We start from the raw sequence: 13,890 nt of genomic DNA, 5'->3' as shown, positions 1-13,890 counted from the left end.
TACTTTGTAGCCGATCCATCATCCAAGATGGCCGCCAGCGGGGGACTTAGTTTAACATAGGACCCTATGGGAAATGCATACAAATGACTTCTTTTAGAGAACCACTGAATGGAATGAAACCAAACATGGCATGAATGTTCCTTATGAGGTGCTCACCAAGTGTTGTTACTTTGCAGTCGGTCCATCATCCAAGATGGCCTACAGCAGGGGATTTAGTTTAACAAAGGACCTATGGGAAATACATACAAATGTCTTCTTTTAGAGAACCACTGAATGGAATGAAACCAAACATGGCATGAATGTTCCTTATGAGATGCTGACCAAGTGTTGTTACTTTGTAGCCGATCCATCATCCAAGATGGCCGCCAGCGGGGGACTTAGTTTTACATAGGACCCTTTGGGAAATACATAAAAATGTCCTCTTTTAGAGAACCAATAAATGGAATGGAACCAAACATGGCATGAATGTTCCTTATGAGATGTTGACCAAGTGTTGTTACTTTGCAGCCGATCCATCATCCAAGATGGCCGACAGCGGGGGACTTAGTTTAACATAGGACCCTATGGGAAATACATACAATTGTCTTCTTTTAGAGAACCACTGAATGGAATTGAACCAAACATGGCATGAATGTTCCTTATGAGTTGCTGACCAAGTGTTGTTACTTTGCAGTCGATCCATCATCCAAAATGGCCGCTAGGGGGGGGGGGGGGGCTTAGTTTAACATAGGACCTTATGGGAAATACATACAAATGTCTTCTTTTAGAGTACCACTGAATGGAATGAAACCAAACATGGCATGAATGTTCCTTATGAAGTGCTGACCAAGTGTTGCTACTTTGTTGCCGATTTACTGTTCAAGATGGCCACCATGATATTTTATTAAATAACGGGACCAATATTAATCAAAATTTGGCCTCAATCATTATTTGGATATCTGTTATGATTTTTATCTATCTTTACATGATTTCTAAAACCAAAGTAGAGTCAGGTGAGCGACACAGGCTCTTGAGAGCCTCTGGTTATCTACCTCAAATTTTCATTTGTAATTATAATTTTAAAGAGCCTAATTGATTTGAGATAGGACAACTACTGACTTTTAAATTACCTTGTGCACAATGATTTTAAAGGGGATTTCCCCATCTTTGCTAGCCAAGTGTAATGATCCAGTCCCCTTCTCTCCACCCTTGGTGGTTTAAGAGAATTTAGGAGACACCAGGTATTGATTTCTATTGGTCACAGTTGTAACTGACTGTATCTAATCAATAACCACCTTTAGGATGATCACATGTAAATGTAGAAAATGAAAATAAACAATTGTCACATGCTGATTGTGCAACAAGTCTTTATCCCCAAAACGTAGAATGATATTTGGTAACAATTTTAAAGTTTTTAATTAACTAATTGAAGTACCTGGGTATGTTTATCGTGCAAATGTTAGGATGTCAACATATATTTTCAGTTCCAACTCGTGAAATTTGTAAACACTAGACACAATCATTTTTACACTTCTACACTGAAGAGAGCAAGAGTGCTGCCATTGGTCAAGAATGATGATGTCGGAATGGGTGTGACTTTTATCTTCCGGTAGATGGTGCAGCATTGTAACCACAAAAGTTGGCTTAATCTGCCAAGGGCGGAGTAAAGGGTACTGGATCGTAACCCTTGGCTAGCGAAGATGGGATTTTAAATATGTATAGAGAACTCGTAGCAAAGTTTATTAACAGTAAAATCATAACATCAACAATGTTAGAATGAACTAATTAATGTTTATCACTTGTCAATGCTTGTCCCAAATGCAAAATTGTGATTTAGCAAACACCTCAAAGCAAGATTAGGAAATCTATGGTTTTCTACAGAATAATTCAGTGAAAAGTGAACATTAGGCAAAATCTTGAATATTTTAATCGTAAATGCTTAACATAGGAAAGTGCATTATGTGGTTATCTATTTGCTGGCTAAAAAATATATTGGTCAAGGCATGTGCTTCAGGTTAACTTGGACATAACATTTTGTTATTTTAAAATTAACGCACAGGTACCGGTACTTGTGGACAGGATACCCATTGGGCCAAATCAGTCCCAAAATATATCTTCTCCTTTGCAAAAATAATTTTTAGCCGACTTGTAGATTTACTGTTCAATAAATACCTGTTTAGATCCAGGACTAGATCTATATTCTTTCTCTGGCTGTTTGCATCAAATTGTCATGATTTTGTGCAATTTTGTCATGGACTTTCATGTAATGGCTGAATAACCCATGAACAGGTTTATGATAAATAACAATGCCTTTCTGTAAATCATAGATTAAGCTGTAACTTTGGCTGTTTAACCCATAAAAAGTGTAATGTTTTTTTGAAGTACACAGATTCAACATTTGATTTTGCAAAGTAGGAACAGTTTGAAATTTACACTGAACATTTTTTTTGACAGCCATTTTTATTATGGCCAATCATTTAAAAAAATATTTTCATATACTTTCTATTTTACTTACCAGGCCAACAAACAATGCAACAAGATTTTAGTTGAGAAAGATGACACGTTTCTGTTAGAATCATACATGGAACTGATGAAGATACTAGACCAATGTTTGAACTCCTGTGTCATGTTAACTGCAGTTGCTGATACATTACAAGGTAAGGTTCTGTTGGAACTGATGAAGATACTGGACCAATGTTTGAACTCCTGTGTCATGCTAACAGCAGTGACTAATACATTACAAGGTAAGGTTCTGTTGGAAATGATGAAGATACTGGACCAATGTTTGAACTCCTGTGTCATGTTAACTGCAGTTGCTGATACATTACAAGGTAAGGTTATGTTGGAACTGATGAAGATACTGGACCAATGTTTGAACTCCTGTGTCATGCTAACAGCAGTGACTAATACATTACAAGGTAAGGTTCTGTTGGAACTGATGAAGATACTGGACCAATGTTTGAACTCCTGTGACATGTTTACAGCAGTGACTGATACATTACAAGGTAAGGTTATGTAGGACCTGATGAAAATACTGGACCAATATTTGTACTCATGTGACATGTTAACAGCAGTGGCTGATACATTACATGGTAAGGTTCTGTTGGAATTGATGAAGATACTAGACCAATGTTTGAACTCCTGTGTATATTGCTATTGCCTGGTCAAAACTAGGTAGTTCATCAGAAGACAGCTGGTACTATGAGAACTGATCCAACAGTTCCGTGATATTTCCATCCCCTATGGCCTGTGGAAATCTGTTGGCTAGATTTGAAACTGAAAAAGAAAAATATTTCATTATTTGATTACCATTAAACACGTTAAATGCTTAATCATATAGCTACATTGTAGTTCCCCTCTCACATGTATTGTTATGATTGCAACATATGGTGCAAGATGCGTTACTCGTCCCTCGATCATTTAAACTCTAACTCCCAAATATAATTTATAAATCTGGAATCTTAGATGTACACATCGTTTTCACTTAACAATCAGCTCTTTAGACGATGGTACAGGTCCTGAAAGCGACCTCTATCTGTGGACATTTCCCCTACGTGAATTTGAAAGAAAGAAAGTCACAAAATCGTAAAAACTAATCACAAACTACTTACCTTAAGTGCTTTTTGCTGTTCGTCCATATAGAAAAATAAACAATGGCTACCAAACAATTATTTCGAAATCTTCAGTATTTATCGTCTAATAATAAAAAAACCTGAGAATCGCAATATCACTAACGACCAAAAAATCAAAACAATGAAAAAACGTGTAATTGCGTGTAAAGTGGTGAAAAGCGTGTACACGCCATGTGACAAAATCCTCGCGTGTAAACCGTTGAAAAAGCGTGTATTACACGCGATATCATGTCAGTTGGCAACTATGATCATGCCATATCTTCTGGATTTTATGATATCAATGTGAACAATGACCATCTTTTTCAGTAAACTTTCGAGCTCTTTGATTATTTTTTTGCAAGAAACTAAAAGAGATATAATTACTTCTTACATTGAATCAATTTTATGTAAAAATGCCAGATGAGGAATATAAACCTCTTGGAGGATCTTGTTTTAAAAATAGTCAATTGCATTTTTGGTAAATGCCTATTTCATGACCATACATTATTATTGAACATATCAATAAACAATCTATATACACATATATATGTTGTACTCTTTTAACTGAATCTGGAGTATTAAGATTCGTCAATGCAGTCTTCCATTAACCCACTCATTGTGAGATCAAGGAAGTGGAATATTTTGATAATTTTTCAGTGTCACAAAAAAAAAACTGTTGCATCATGAACCACCTTCTAGCATGTCTAGTGCACCATAGATTTTGTTTACATTTTAAGGGAGGGGTCATGATCTGCCAATTCATGTCATAAATTTTAAAATGTATTAAAATAGTAGGATCCCCAAACCATGAACTAAAAAATATTGTAGAAACCCAGGAGTGATCTCAATTGGTAAGAAAGATTTTCACAGTTTTTCGTTTAGTCTTAAATCAATCAGTTGTTTTCTTTTTGTTTAATATTGTTTCACATTTTGTCATATTGGGGCTTTTTGTGGCTGACAATATGGTATGGGTTTTGCTCATTGTTGAAGGCTGTTCAGACCTTGTATACATTTGTACTTCAACCAATGTCATTTGGACTCTGTTGGATAGTTAACCCATTCACAATCATACCACATTTCCTTGTTGGAAAATGACGCTATCAGCGGCATGTTTCCGATACCATTGACCAGAACTAACGGAAGTTGATTATGCCTCCGCCTACCGCACTCGGTTTCATATTTACTATTTTACATACTAACTGGAATCTGCTTGTATTACGCTACACTCGAACAAAGTGTTGTAGTCGGACGGGAACCAGTTTACATACGTTATTTTATTTACCAAAAAGATATCTTGACCTGTCCATATGTTTTTTGTTATTAAATGGTATTTGGAGCTATCCCTTTGTTATATTTTTCATATTTATTCGAGCTTTCACTTTTATGCACATGTCTTACAATCGTAAACAATCGGTATGTATACATGATGATAAATAGATCCGATTTGTTATGGTGTTGGACTTTTTACCCTCCAATGATCAGCAATCGCTAGACAAAATAGTTCTCCTAAATAATGTCAGCCTTTCATGCCATTTCAACTTTATAATCATTAAAAAAGTAATAATCGGAATCATTTTGATATCCATTGGATAGAAACTGGTCTTTATCCAGATTTACGAAGATTTTAATAATCGGAAATTAGTAATACGGTTATACCCATGCGGTGCGTATGAATCTTTGTTTACAAAGTTATAGCAGCAGAGTCTGTAACTGTATCATTATTAATTAACTACACTGTTATTGTACTTAATATGATGAAAACTGCATATGCAATATAAGATGTCAACTCGGCCAATACAGATTTTTTTTCCGTATTGGCCGAGTTCTGATCCGGCCAAAACAGGATTTCGGAACGTCTCTAGTTTTTAGATCGTAAGTCACGATAAACTCAAACTGAAAGTAAACAGTTGTTTGTACGACGCAGTTTTTATTTACTCACCATAAACAAGCTGAAACGTTCAGTATGGCATATATTTGAGGTTAAAGACGGTCCCATTCATTTGAAAAGCATTTTGAAAGTAGACGATGGAATTATTTCAGGTTTGGGGAACGAGTAAATTATCACAAAGATCATTTCTTGACGACCTCATAATTTCATCATGTCGATGGTACAAATCGATTTTTACTGTTTACTTTCGCTTCTCCTGTTTTGTAAACGGTCTTTTATTTTTAAACCCGAACCAGGCATATGCATTCTGTAATTGCGCAAATCTTCGTTCTTTGGTCAATTGGCTTATGGATAGTTGTATCAATTTCAACTCTTACATTATTTTTTTTTAAATATATTTGCATTACACATGCAATGGCAGTACCTTTCCAATTACTATTTATGTGTTGTGTCTAAATTAAAGTTGTAACACTTTATAGTGACTGGAAAGGGTAAAAAAATTCATCAGATGAGAAAAGGCTGAAGATACATGGAAACGGCACCAAATCATTAGATATTACATCTTATAAAAAGAAACTGAGATTTGGATAGTTCCACTTCAAGGTAAAAATGTTTATCTCTTGTGAAATGAAATAAAAAAATATTGTAACACTGAAGTTAATTAATAAAGATACTATTACATGTATTTCTGTATTGGCCTTATTATTGGTCCTCGGCCAGCAGTATTGGCCTTCGGCTTCGCCTCAGACCAATACACCAAGACATGGACCAATAACAAGGACAATACAGAAATACTTACACAATAATATTATAGAATGACAGTATGGTTCAATAACGGGAATCAGCCCCTCAACTACTTTTTACATAAATATTAACTTCTGGCTTCAACTCCTTGTTCGTCTTGTCTGGAGATCTTGTTGTAGTTCCAGTTAGGCAAGCATTTTAGAGACGTATCCCGTCCATCCTCTCTTGACTTGTAATTTCTGGTGATAGATTTTGCCGCTTGACGTTGTATCCTTTCAAGCTTGTTTTTTTTTGTTATCGTGTAGGGGTCCCATACTATGGCTCCATATTAAATTGTAAGATCCATTCCTAAAGGTCTAGATCATTGTTCTAATCTGACACAAATTTCAATAACTGGAATGCTACCCAAGATGAATATATGGTGACCTACTAGAACAGCATTATCACTATTGAAATTGTGTTTAATACCATGATTGTTCAATGTCATTAACTTAAATGGAGACAGACATTTGACCTGAAAGGTGGTGTGGGAGTGCAAAATCAAAAACTAACTTGACTATGATATATGGTTAAAGAGTGAATATCAATTACATGGGTCAACATGGTCAAGGGCAGAGTTGTTATGAAATAACAATAAGGCAGAGAAGTGGTTTCAAGTTTCATATAAAGCGACCTGACTGACATGAAATAAAAAATCAAAGGAGTATCCCTATTTGTCTAATCTTCAAGGTGAAATAAAACTAGTAAAACAATATTATACTATTGTCTAAATCTACAGAAATATAATTTGCTTCAAGTAACAGAAATAACTAGGTCACTAGTAACTTATTTAATGAGTATGTGGGGTATAAGAGCTTGATAACAACAGGCTCTTCATAATCATTTGGTTTGAAAAGGATACTAGTAGTCTATATTCTTGATTTAGAAAAATGTAATTGCAAGACAAAAATCACATTACTTAGAATACTTTAGATCATTCAGGTAGTCTTTATTTATATGTACAAAAGAACAGCCAGTAGTCATTGGATATTGTAGATCATTCAAATATTCTTGACCTATTTATTAGTACAAAAGAACAGCCAGTAGTCATTGGATATTGTAGATCATTCTGGTAGTCTTGACCTATTTATTTATAGAAAAAACAGCCAGTAGTCATTGGATACTGTAGATCATTCAGGTAGTCTTGACCTATACATTTGTACTAAAAAAACAGCCAGTTGTCATCTTCACATAACACACACACATACGAATATCAATTATATGCTTACGAGACATGTTGGAATGTTAAACTAATTACGGTATGTGAAAATCAAGACTTGCATAAAAAATATCACAATATTAGAGACAGTGGCGTCATTTTTCCTCAGAGCTTTCAGCTCTTTGATTTTATACTACAGTCGAACCTTCTTGTGTCGAACTCGGTTGTGTCGAAAACTCGGATGAGTCGAAGTAATTTCTCGGTCCCGGTAAAATTCCTGTTTGATCAATGCATAATTACCTCTGATGAGTCGAACTCGGTTGATTCGAATACTCGGTTAAGTCGAGTAAATTTTATAGTCCCGTCGAAGTAAAATTAATGTAAATTGACCCCGATGTCTCGAAGTTTGAAAGTAAGAATTTTCGAAAGATGCAGACCTAATGATAAAAATTCAAATCGGATATATTTGTTATGTCACCTAATCATTTTCAAAAGAGATTAAAGCTGAGTAAATATACATGTTTGTATAACAGTTAAAATGACATGTTTATGGTGACCGCTAATTAACACCTTTGTTGATCGTTCATGCGGAATGTTAGTGTGTTGAACATTTTTCACCTGAGATAAAATCGAAACGAATTTAAATGACCCAAGCCGAGATTAAATGAATCGTTAGATTTAAAACTCATTAATTACAATAAATAAAAGGATTAGGACAATTATAATAAATTCATGATCATTTAATGTAAAGCAGACGACCTCATCAGAGACCGTTCAGAACTTATTTTGTACCGCGAGTGATTTCATAATTTATAGTGATTGACCTTTGTAAATAAATGTGTAGACTATTGATTTTATTTGCGCATGATTTGTATCTGTACTTTTGTGTTTAATTATTACGAAGGACCAAAAATTGAGATTGAATACACAATCATAAAGTGTCATATCGAAAAAAAGGCACACTGTTCATTGTATCTAGTTTACACAAATCTCATACCGTATTTCATGCATTCCAAATTTATGACGACACACTTGACCTCGGATGAGTCGAACCTCGGATGAGTCGAATACTTTGGTCCGGTCCCTTTGACTTCGACACAACGAGGTTCGACTGTAATTACTTGGAAAAGTATCAACTCGGGACCAAGAGAACTTTGAAACATCCATTTAAAAGCCTAAGTCCTCATTGATCTACTGGATCTCAAATTTTAGCCAATCAGACTCTGATCATTATTCACAAAATGTACAGTAATGTATCCTGATGAAAAGAAATACCAAACAAGTTAGTTAAGTTTCCATATTTTATTTTGACTTCTTTATTTCATAATACATGGTATCAATAATTCTTCATCACATTTATGTTTCAGTCCAACATTGTGTTCAAAATAGAATTGTTCAAAACTTTAACTCTTTCTAAATACATGAAATATTGAAAAACTTATTTGAAAAAATCAAAACAAGACATTTTATGCTTCTGTCTGGCATAAATAATATTAACCACTTTTAAATAATATTCTATTTCTTTTATAAATCTATGTTCATGTGGTCACATTAATCAAGAGAAACAACTATGTACAACTAATATATAAACCAAATCTGGACTGTATTTGGAATACTCAATACCTAATTACGGTACTGGTTGAGGAGAGATAACTCTCAATACATATGCTACTTAACCAAATGTCTTGACCATACCAAACTAATATATAACATCCCCTTAACAATTAAACAAACCCTGTTAGTCTTAAATGGTCAAGGCACTTTGGTCATATTACAAAAAAACAATCAAAAATCAAATAGTTAGATAAACAAGCAAATGAATATAGATCACAATATTTACAGATGATATACTTGTAAAAAATAAAAAATCGTCAACATGTGGTCAACATCGTGGTCATCTCCATATTGACACCCACTGTTTAGGATTGTGCTTTAAATGTTTCAAGTTTTCAATATTTCAAATACAATCCAGAGTTATTGTACGATATGTGCTTACTTGAAACCAGATACTCCACCATTATTTGCTACTGTCTGGCATAAATAATATTAACTACTTTTAAATAATGAATTCTATTTCTTTCATGAACCTATGTTCACGTGGTCACAATAATCTAGAGAAACAACTATGTACAACTAATATATAAACCAAATCTGGACTTTTTTCCAGAATACTCAATACCCAATAACGAGGAGAGATATGTCTCAATACATTTGCTACTTAACCAAATTATACCAATTATTCCTTTATACCAAACTGTTATATTTTAAAGAAATACCAAAATACAATGACAATAATAAAGCAATTAAGATTGTGATCCAATTTAAATATTATTTATCTCTTGAAGTATAAAAATGAAACTGATGTTAAAGATTTGACAATTACTACATGAGTCCTGCTATATTTGAAAAGTATCAAGTTTATTTAGGGCTATATTTTATCCTGAATATTATGTAAATTGTGTTAAGATAAAAATATTTCAGTTTTTCTAAAAAAGTGTCAAATTTACAACCCGAATTGGCTGTTGGGAGAAATATTGGTGAAATTTCGCAAAAATTTCTGGATTTCAACTATAATTAGGCCTAGGAAACAGAGAGGAGGCTTTGACAAACTAAATATTGAAGTCAGACATTATATATGTCATTGTAAATCTGTAGAGCCCAAGATATGCTGTGTATTTGCTTGAGGTAATACACAATAAAATATACAAAAAACCCAATCATTTGTCATTTAAGTGATAAAAAACCCCATTCATGCAAAGGAGAACCCAATTACATGTCAGAACTGCTTTTTCTACCCACTGTCTAAGTGCTAAATTTACCCTAACTGATTAATTGATGGTAAGTTATTGTCCTTTGTTATTTTGAGAAATCGTCTTGAAATCATTCTAAAAAGAGAGCACCCAATCAAATTGCTGATCTGTGTCCTTGTTGGAATTCTTTAATCAGTTATCTGTTGGTCAGATTTTGTATCCCTAGTAATCAGTTGGTCTTTCAAATACAGAACTGATAAGAATGTTTCAAACCAGACAAATTAAATTAAAAAAACCCTGCTTATCAGTGTATATACCAAATTAAAGTCCTGTCATATATACTAGTATCCTCAATGAAATCCATTTAAGATAGCAGTGGATGACCGTCTTGATTTGTGACATCAATAATGATATGTCTCAATTCAATACTGTGGATTCATTTATTTTCGTGGATTCCAATTTTCGTGGAGTAAGGAAAACTTGCATTTTTGTGGATATCTTATTTCGTTGCTTTGACGAAGTCTGCATACAAGCCTATATGAAATTTGTCATTCTTTGAACATTTAATTTCGTGGTTTACCTTTACCCACCAAATCCATGAAAATTGGTATCCAATTCAACGAATAATAATGAATCAACAGTATCATGATGATGAAAAAACTCAATACTTTCAGGAATGTTGTGTAAAACCCCAAATTTTCAGGAGCTTAGTGGTGATCACCCAATTTGATCTTTGTCTGAGGGGGGAATTGCTATTGATGTTGCAAATAAAAAATAAAACTATTTCACTCAATTAGATTAATTATGGTGGGTTACTCCCCAATTTGTCAGGTCCTAAATCATACTGCTGGGACCTTCCTTTATTAGGGCCCGCCGAATGGCGGCTGCCCTATAGTGATCAGTCTGTCCGTCCGTTTGTGCGTCCGTCCGTCCGTAACAAATCGTGTCCGCTCTATATCTAGAGAACCGTTATGATTTCAAAGTTTATACTTGACATGTATATTAACCAACACCAGAGGGTGTGTCATAATGTATGTTCAACTTCCTAGGTCATTGGTCAAGGTCAAAAACTTTGGTTTTAGTTGACAACCCCATGTCCTACGGTAAAGATCGTGTCCGCTCTATATCTTGAGAACCGTTATGATTTCAAAGTTTATACTTGATATGTATATTAACCAACACCAGAGGGTGTGTCATAATGTATGTACAACTTCCTAGGTCAAAGGTCAAGGTCAAAAACTTTGGTTTTAGTTGACAACCCCATGTCCTATGGTAAAGATCGTGTCCGCTCTCTATCTTGAGAACCGTTATGATTTCAAAGTTTATACTTGATATGTATATAAACCAACACCAGAGGGTGTGTCATAATTTATGTACAACTTCCTAGGTCAAAAACTTTGGTTTCATTTGACAACCCCATGTCCAATGATAAAGATACAAATTTTTTACCACACATTATTCACAGCGGGGCCCACAGAGATGGCTCCCATCTTAATGATATCTAGTTATTATTTGATAAAAAGTAGATCCTTCTAACTTTTTTAGGTTAAATGTGATTTCCACTTTGTGTGGACACCACATTTTTTAAACTGGCAAAAAATATTACTTTTTAATTTCCTATTTGTTTCCGGTAAAAATTTAGAAACTTAAAAAAAATATTAACATATTAATTCAAAGAAAACTACTGTTGAAACAATATTAAATTATTAAAACTGAAGCAATTGCCTTCAAAATCTGTCAAAATTAACTAATCAAGTTTCAAAGGTTTTGCAACAATTTCCTAAATTAAACTATAGCAAGCAACTATGATCAAAAGATCAAATTCATGGGAAACTAGCTCCTTAAAGTCCACTTACTAAAATTTCTCACTTTTCAAACTATCAAAACTGTTTTACTTTTACATAATCTATTTTGAAAAAAATCACAAATTTGTGATGATTGATTCAAATGCTGATAGCACAGGCTAAAGTTTTGATTTTCTGATTTCATTTAAATGAAAAACAAATACTGAAGAATTTTCAACAATGTATCAAAACTCAGCAAAATTATGTGAAAATATGCAAAAAACATGTACAGGGTGTATAAAAACATAATTTCCTTTCAAATTAAGAATTTTATGTCCAAAGTGAAATATTTGGGTCAGCAAACCTCAAATATATGGGAAAAAGTTCTGAAATTTTGTTGACTTAGCAAATTGTTTTAAATACATGCACCCAAGACATGTCAATATTATTTGGTTGACACATATTAAATCATTTACAAAAAATCTTCTTGGATTGGTTCAATTCAATGATGCATACAGGCCTTTAAAAATTTGATAAATTGAATTTGAAATTATGCTGCATATATTTTGACTCATATTTTTAAAATCAACAAAATGTTAAATAATTAACACCTTACATGCAGTACATTTTCAGAGTTTTTTCAAGACAAAAATATAATCAGTTTGTTAATCCTCGTTGAAACTGCCCTGTTTATTTCAAACTATTACATATAGCTTAAAATCTCCATTTTAATATTTCCTTCAACTGTTCACTTTTTATTTAATGCAAAGGAATAATGTAAAGCAGTAGTATGTGTACAATGTAAATAATGCTCAATACATTTTTCAAGACACATATTTTGTTTTCTAATAGAATATATTTATTTTTAATAGTCATACATGTACAAGAATCTTGTCTGAAAACACTTGCAGAATCTAAATTAGTGTAATCAAAATTTCAAAGGATAAGATTACAGGATTTAAATGAAAATTTGCTTTTGGTTTCTTGTGTTGTTTGGTTGCTGTCTTATTCTAATAGAATATGTCCAAGATTTCCTCTTATTATTATTCATGAAATATTTATAGTTTTTATGCTAATTATATCAAGAAACACTTAATGTACTGTGAACTGATTTTAATTCTCATGAAAGATGTTTATGTTAGAAATAGAATAACCAGTAACCAGTTTTCTCTGTTTGCAATTGTAATACAAACTACAACCATTGTCTATTGATTTTAGTCCTTTAGTCTTCACAGTCTTGCACTGTTTACCATCAGATGACACATGTTGTACTGATCCATCCTTACACATCACATACAGACTGCCATCTTGTAGTGTAGTCATCCTCCAGGGTCGTGATGGTAATGTTAGGGTGTGATGTCTGTCATCAGTATAACTGTACCAGTACAGGTTGTTATTGTTGTTATCACAGTAGAATATTCTGTCACCAGAACCATGTAACCTGCCAGAATGACAGTCCGTCTGTATTGTCTGTACCACCTCTCCTGTCTGATGATCTATGATCAGTAGTCTGTCCTTACCACCTACAACTAACTTGTTGTTTATAGTTGTAATGCCTCTCCACCACATTCCAGGTACTGATATTGATTTAAGTTTGAGTTTATTGTTTATGTCAAACATCTCTATACACTCACTACGTATCAGTGTAACAGCTACTGTAGAGTTGTTGACTGCTGTAACACACCATGGTTTACCCTGTACATCTATACTGTCTATCGGTGATCCATCTGTGTTACAGATCTGTAGTCTGTCCTGTAGAGGTAAACATATCACTAGTCTACCATCATCCATCATCACTATATCTGTTATATATCTTCTGGCAAGAACACCAACTACTAATGTCAGGTTTATCTCATGATGTAGTATAAAGATAGACTGTCCTAGTATGTAGGGCTTATTTGGTTGGTCAACTGAAACATTAAAATATCAGTTTCAA

At 33.6% G+C, this 13,890-nt stretch overlaps 1 protein-coding gene across 8 annotated transcripts in view; it reads right to left on the bottom strand.

Moving 5' to 3' along the window:
* LOC127726384 (uncharacterized) overlaps positions 1-13,890 on the bottom strand; it is a 205,871-nt gene that overhangs the window by 116,648 nt on the left and 75,333 nt on the right. For 2 of the 8 annotated variants that reach the window (XM_052233776.1, XM_052233777.1), the window contains exon 5: positions 13,478-13,864. The exons of 2 other annotated variants lie outside the window; for them this stretch is intronic. In XM_052233776.1, coding sequence (XP_052089736.1) covers positions 13,478-13,864 — 387 coding nt within the window. Of the gene's footprint in view, positions 1-8,707; positions 13,865-13,890 lie in introns of those variants that run through there. 4 more of the 8 variants (XM_052233781.1, XM_052233774.1, XR_007993513.1 and 1 more) reach the window with 3 other exon arrangements.

The sequence above is a fragment of the Mytilus californianus genome, unplaced genomic scaffold (genome assembly GCF_021869535.1).
Source record: "Mytilus californianus isolate M0D057914Y unplaced genomic scaffold, xbMytCali1.0.p SCAF_17, whole genome shotgun sequence".
Lineage (NCBI taxonomy): Eukaryota > Metazoa > Mollusca > Bivalvia > Mytilida > Mytilidae > Mytilus > Mytilus californianus.
Note: the sequence above shows the minus strand (reverse complement) of the source record. Positions and strands in the feature narration are given on the sequence as shown.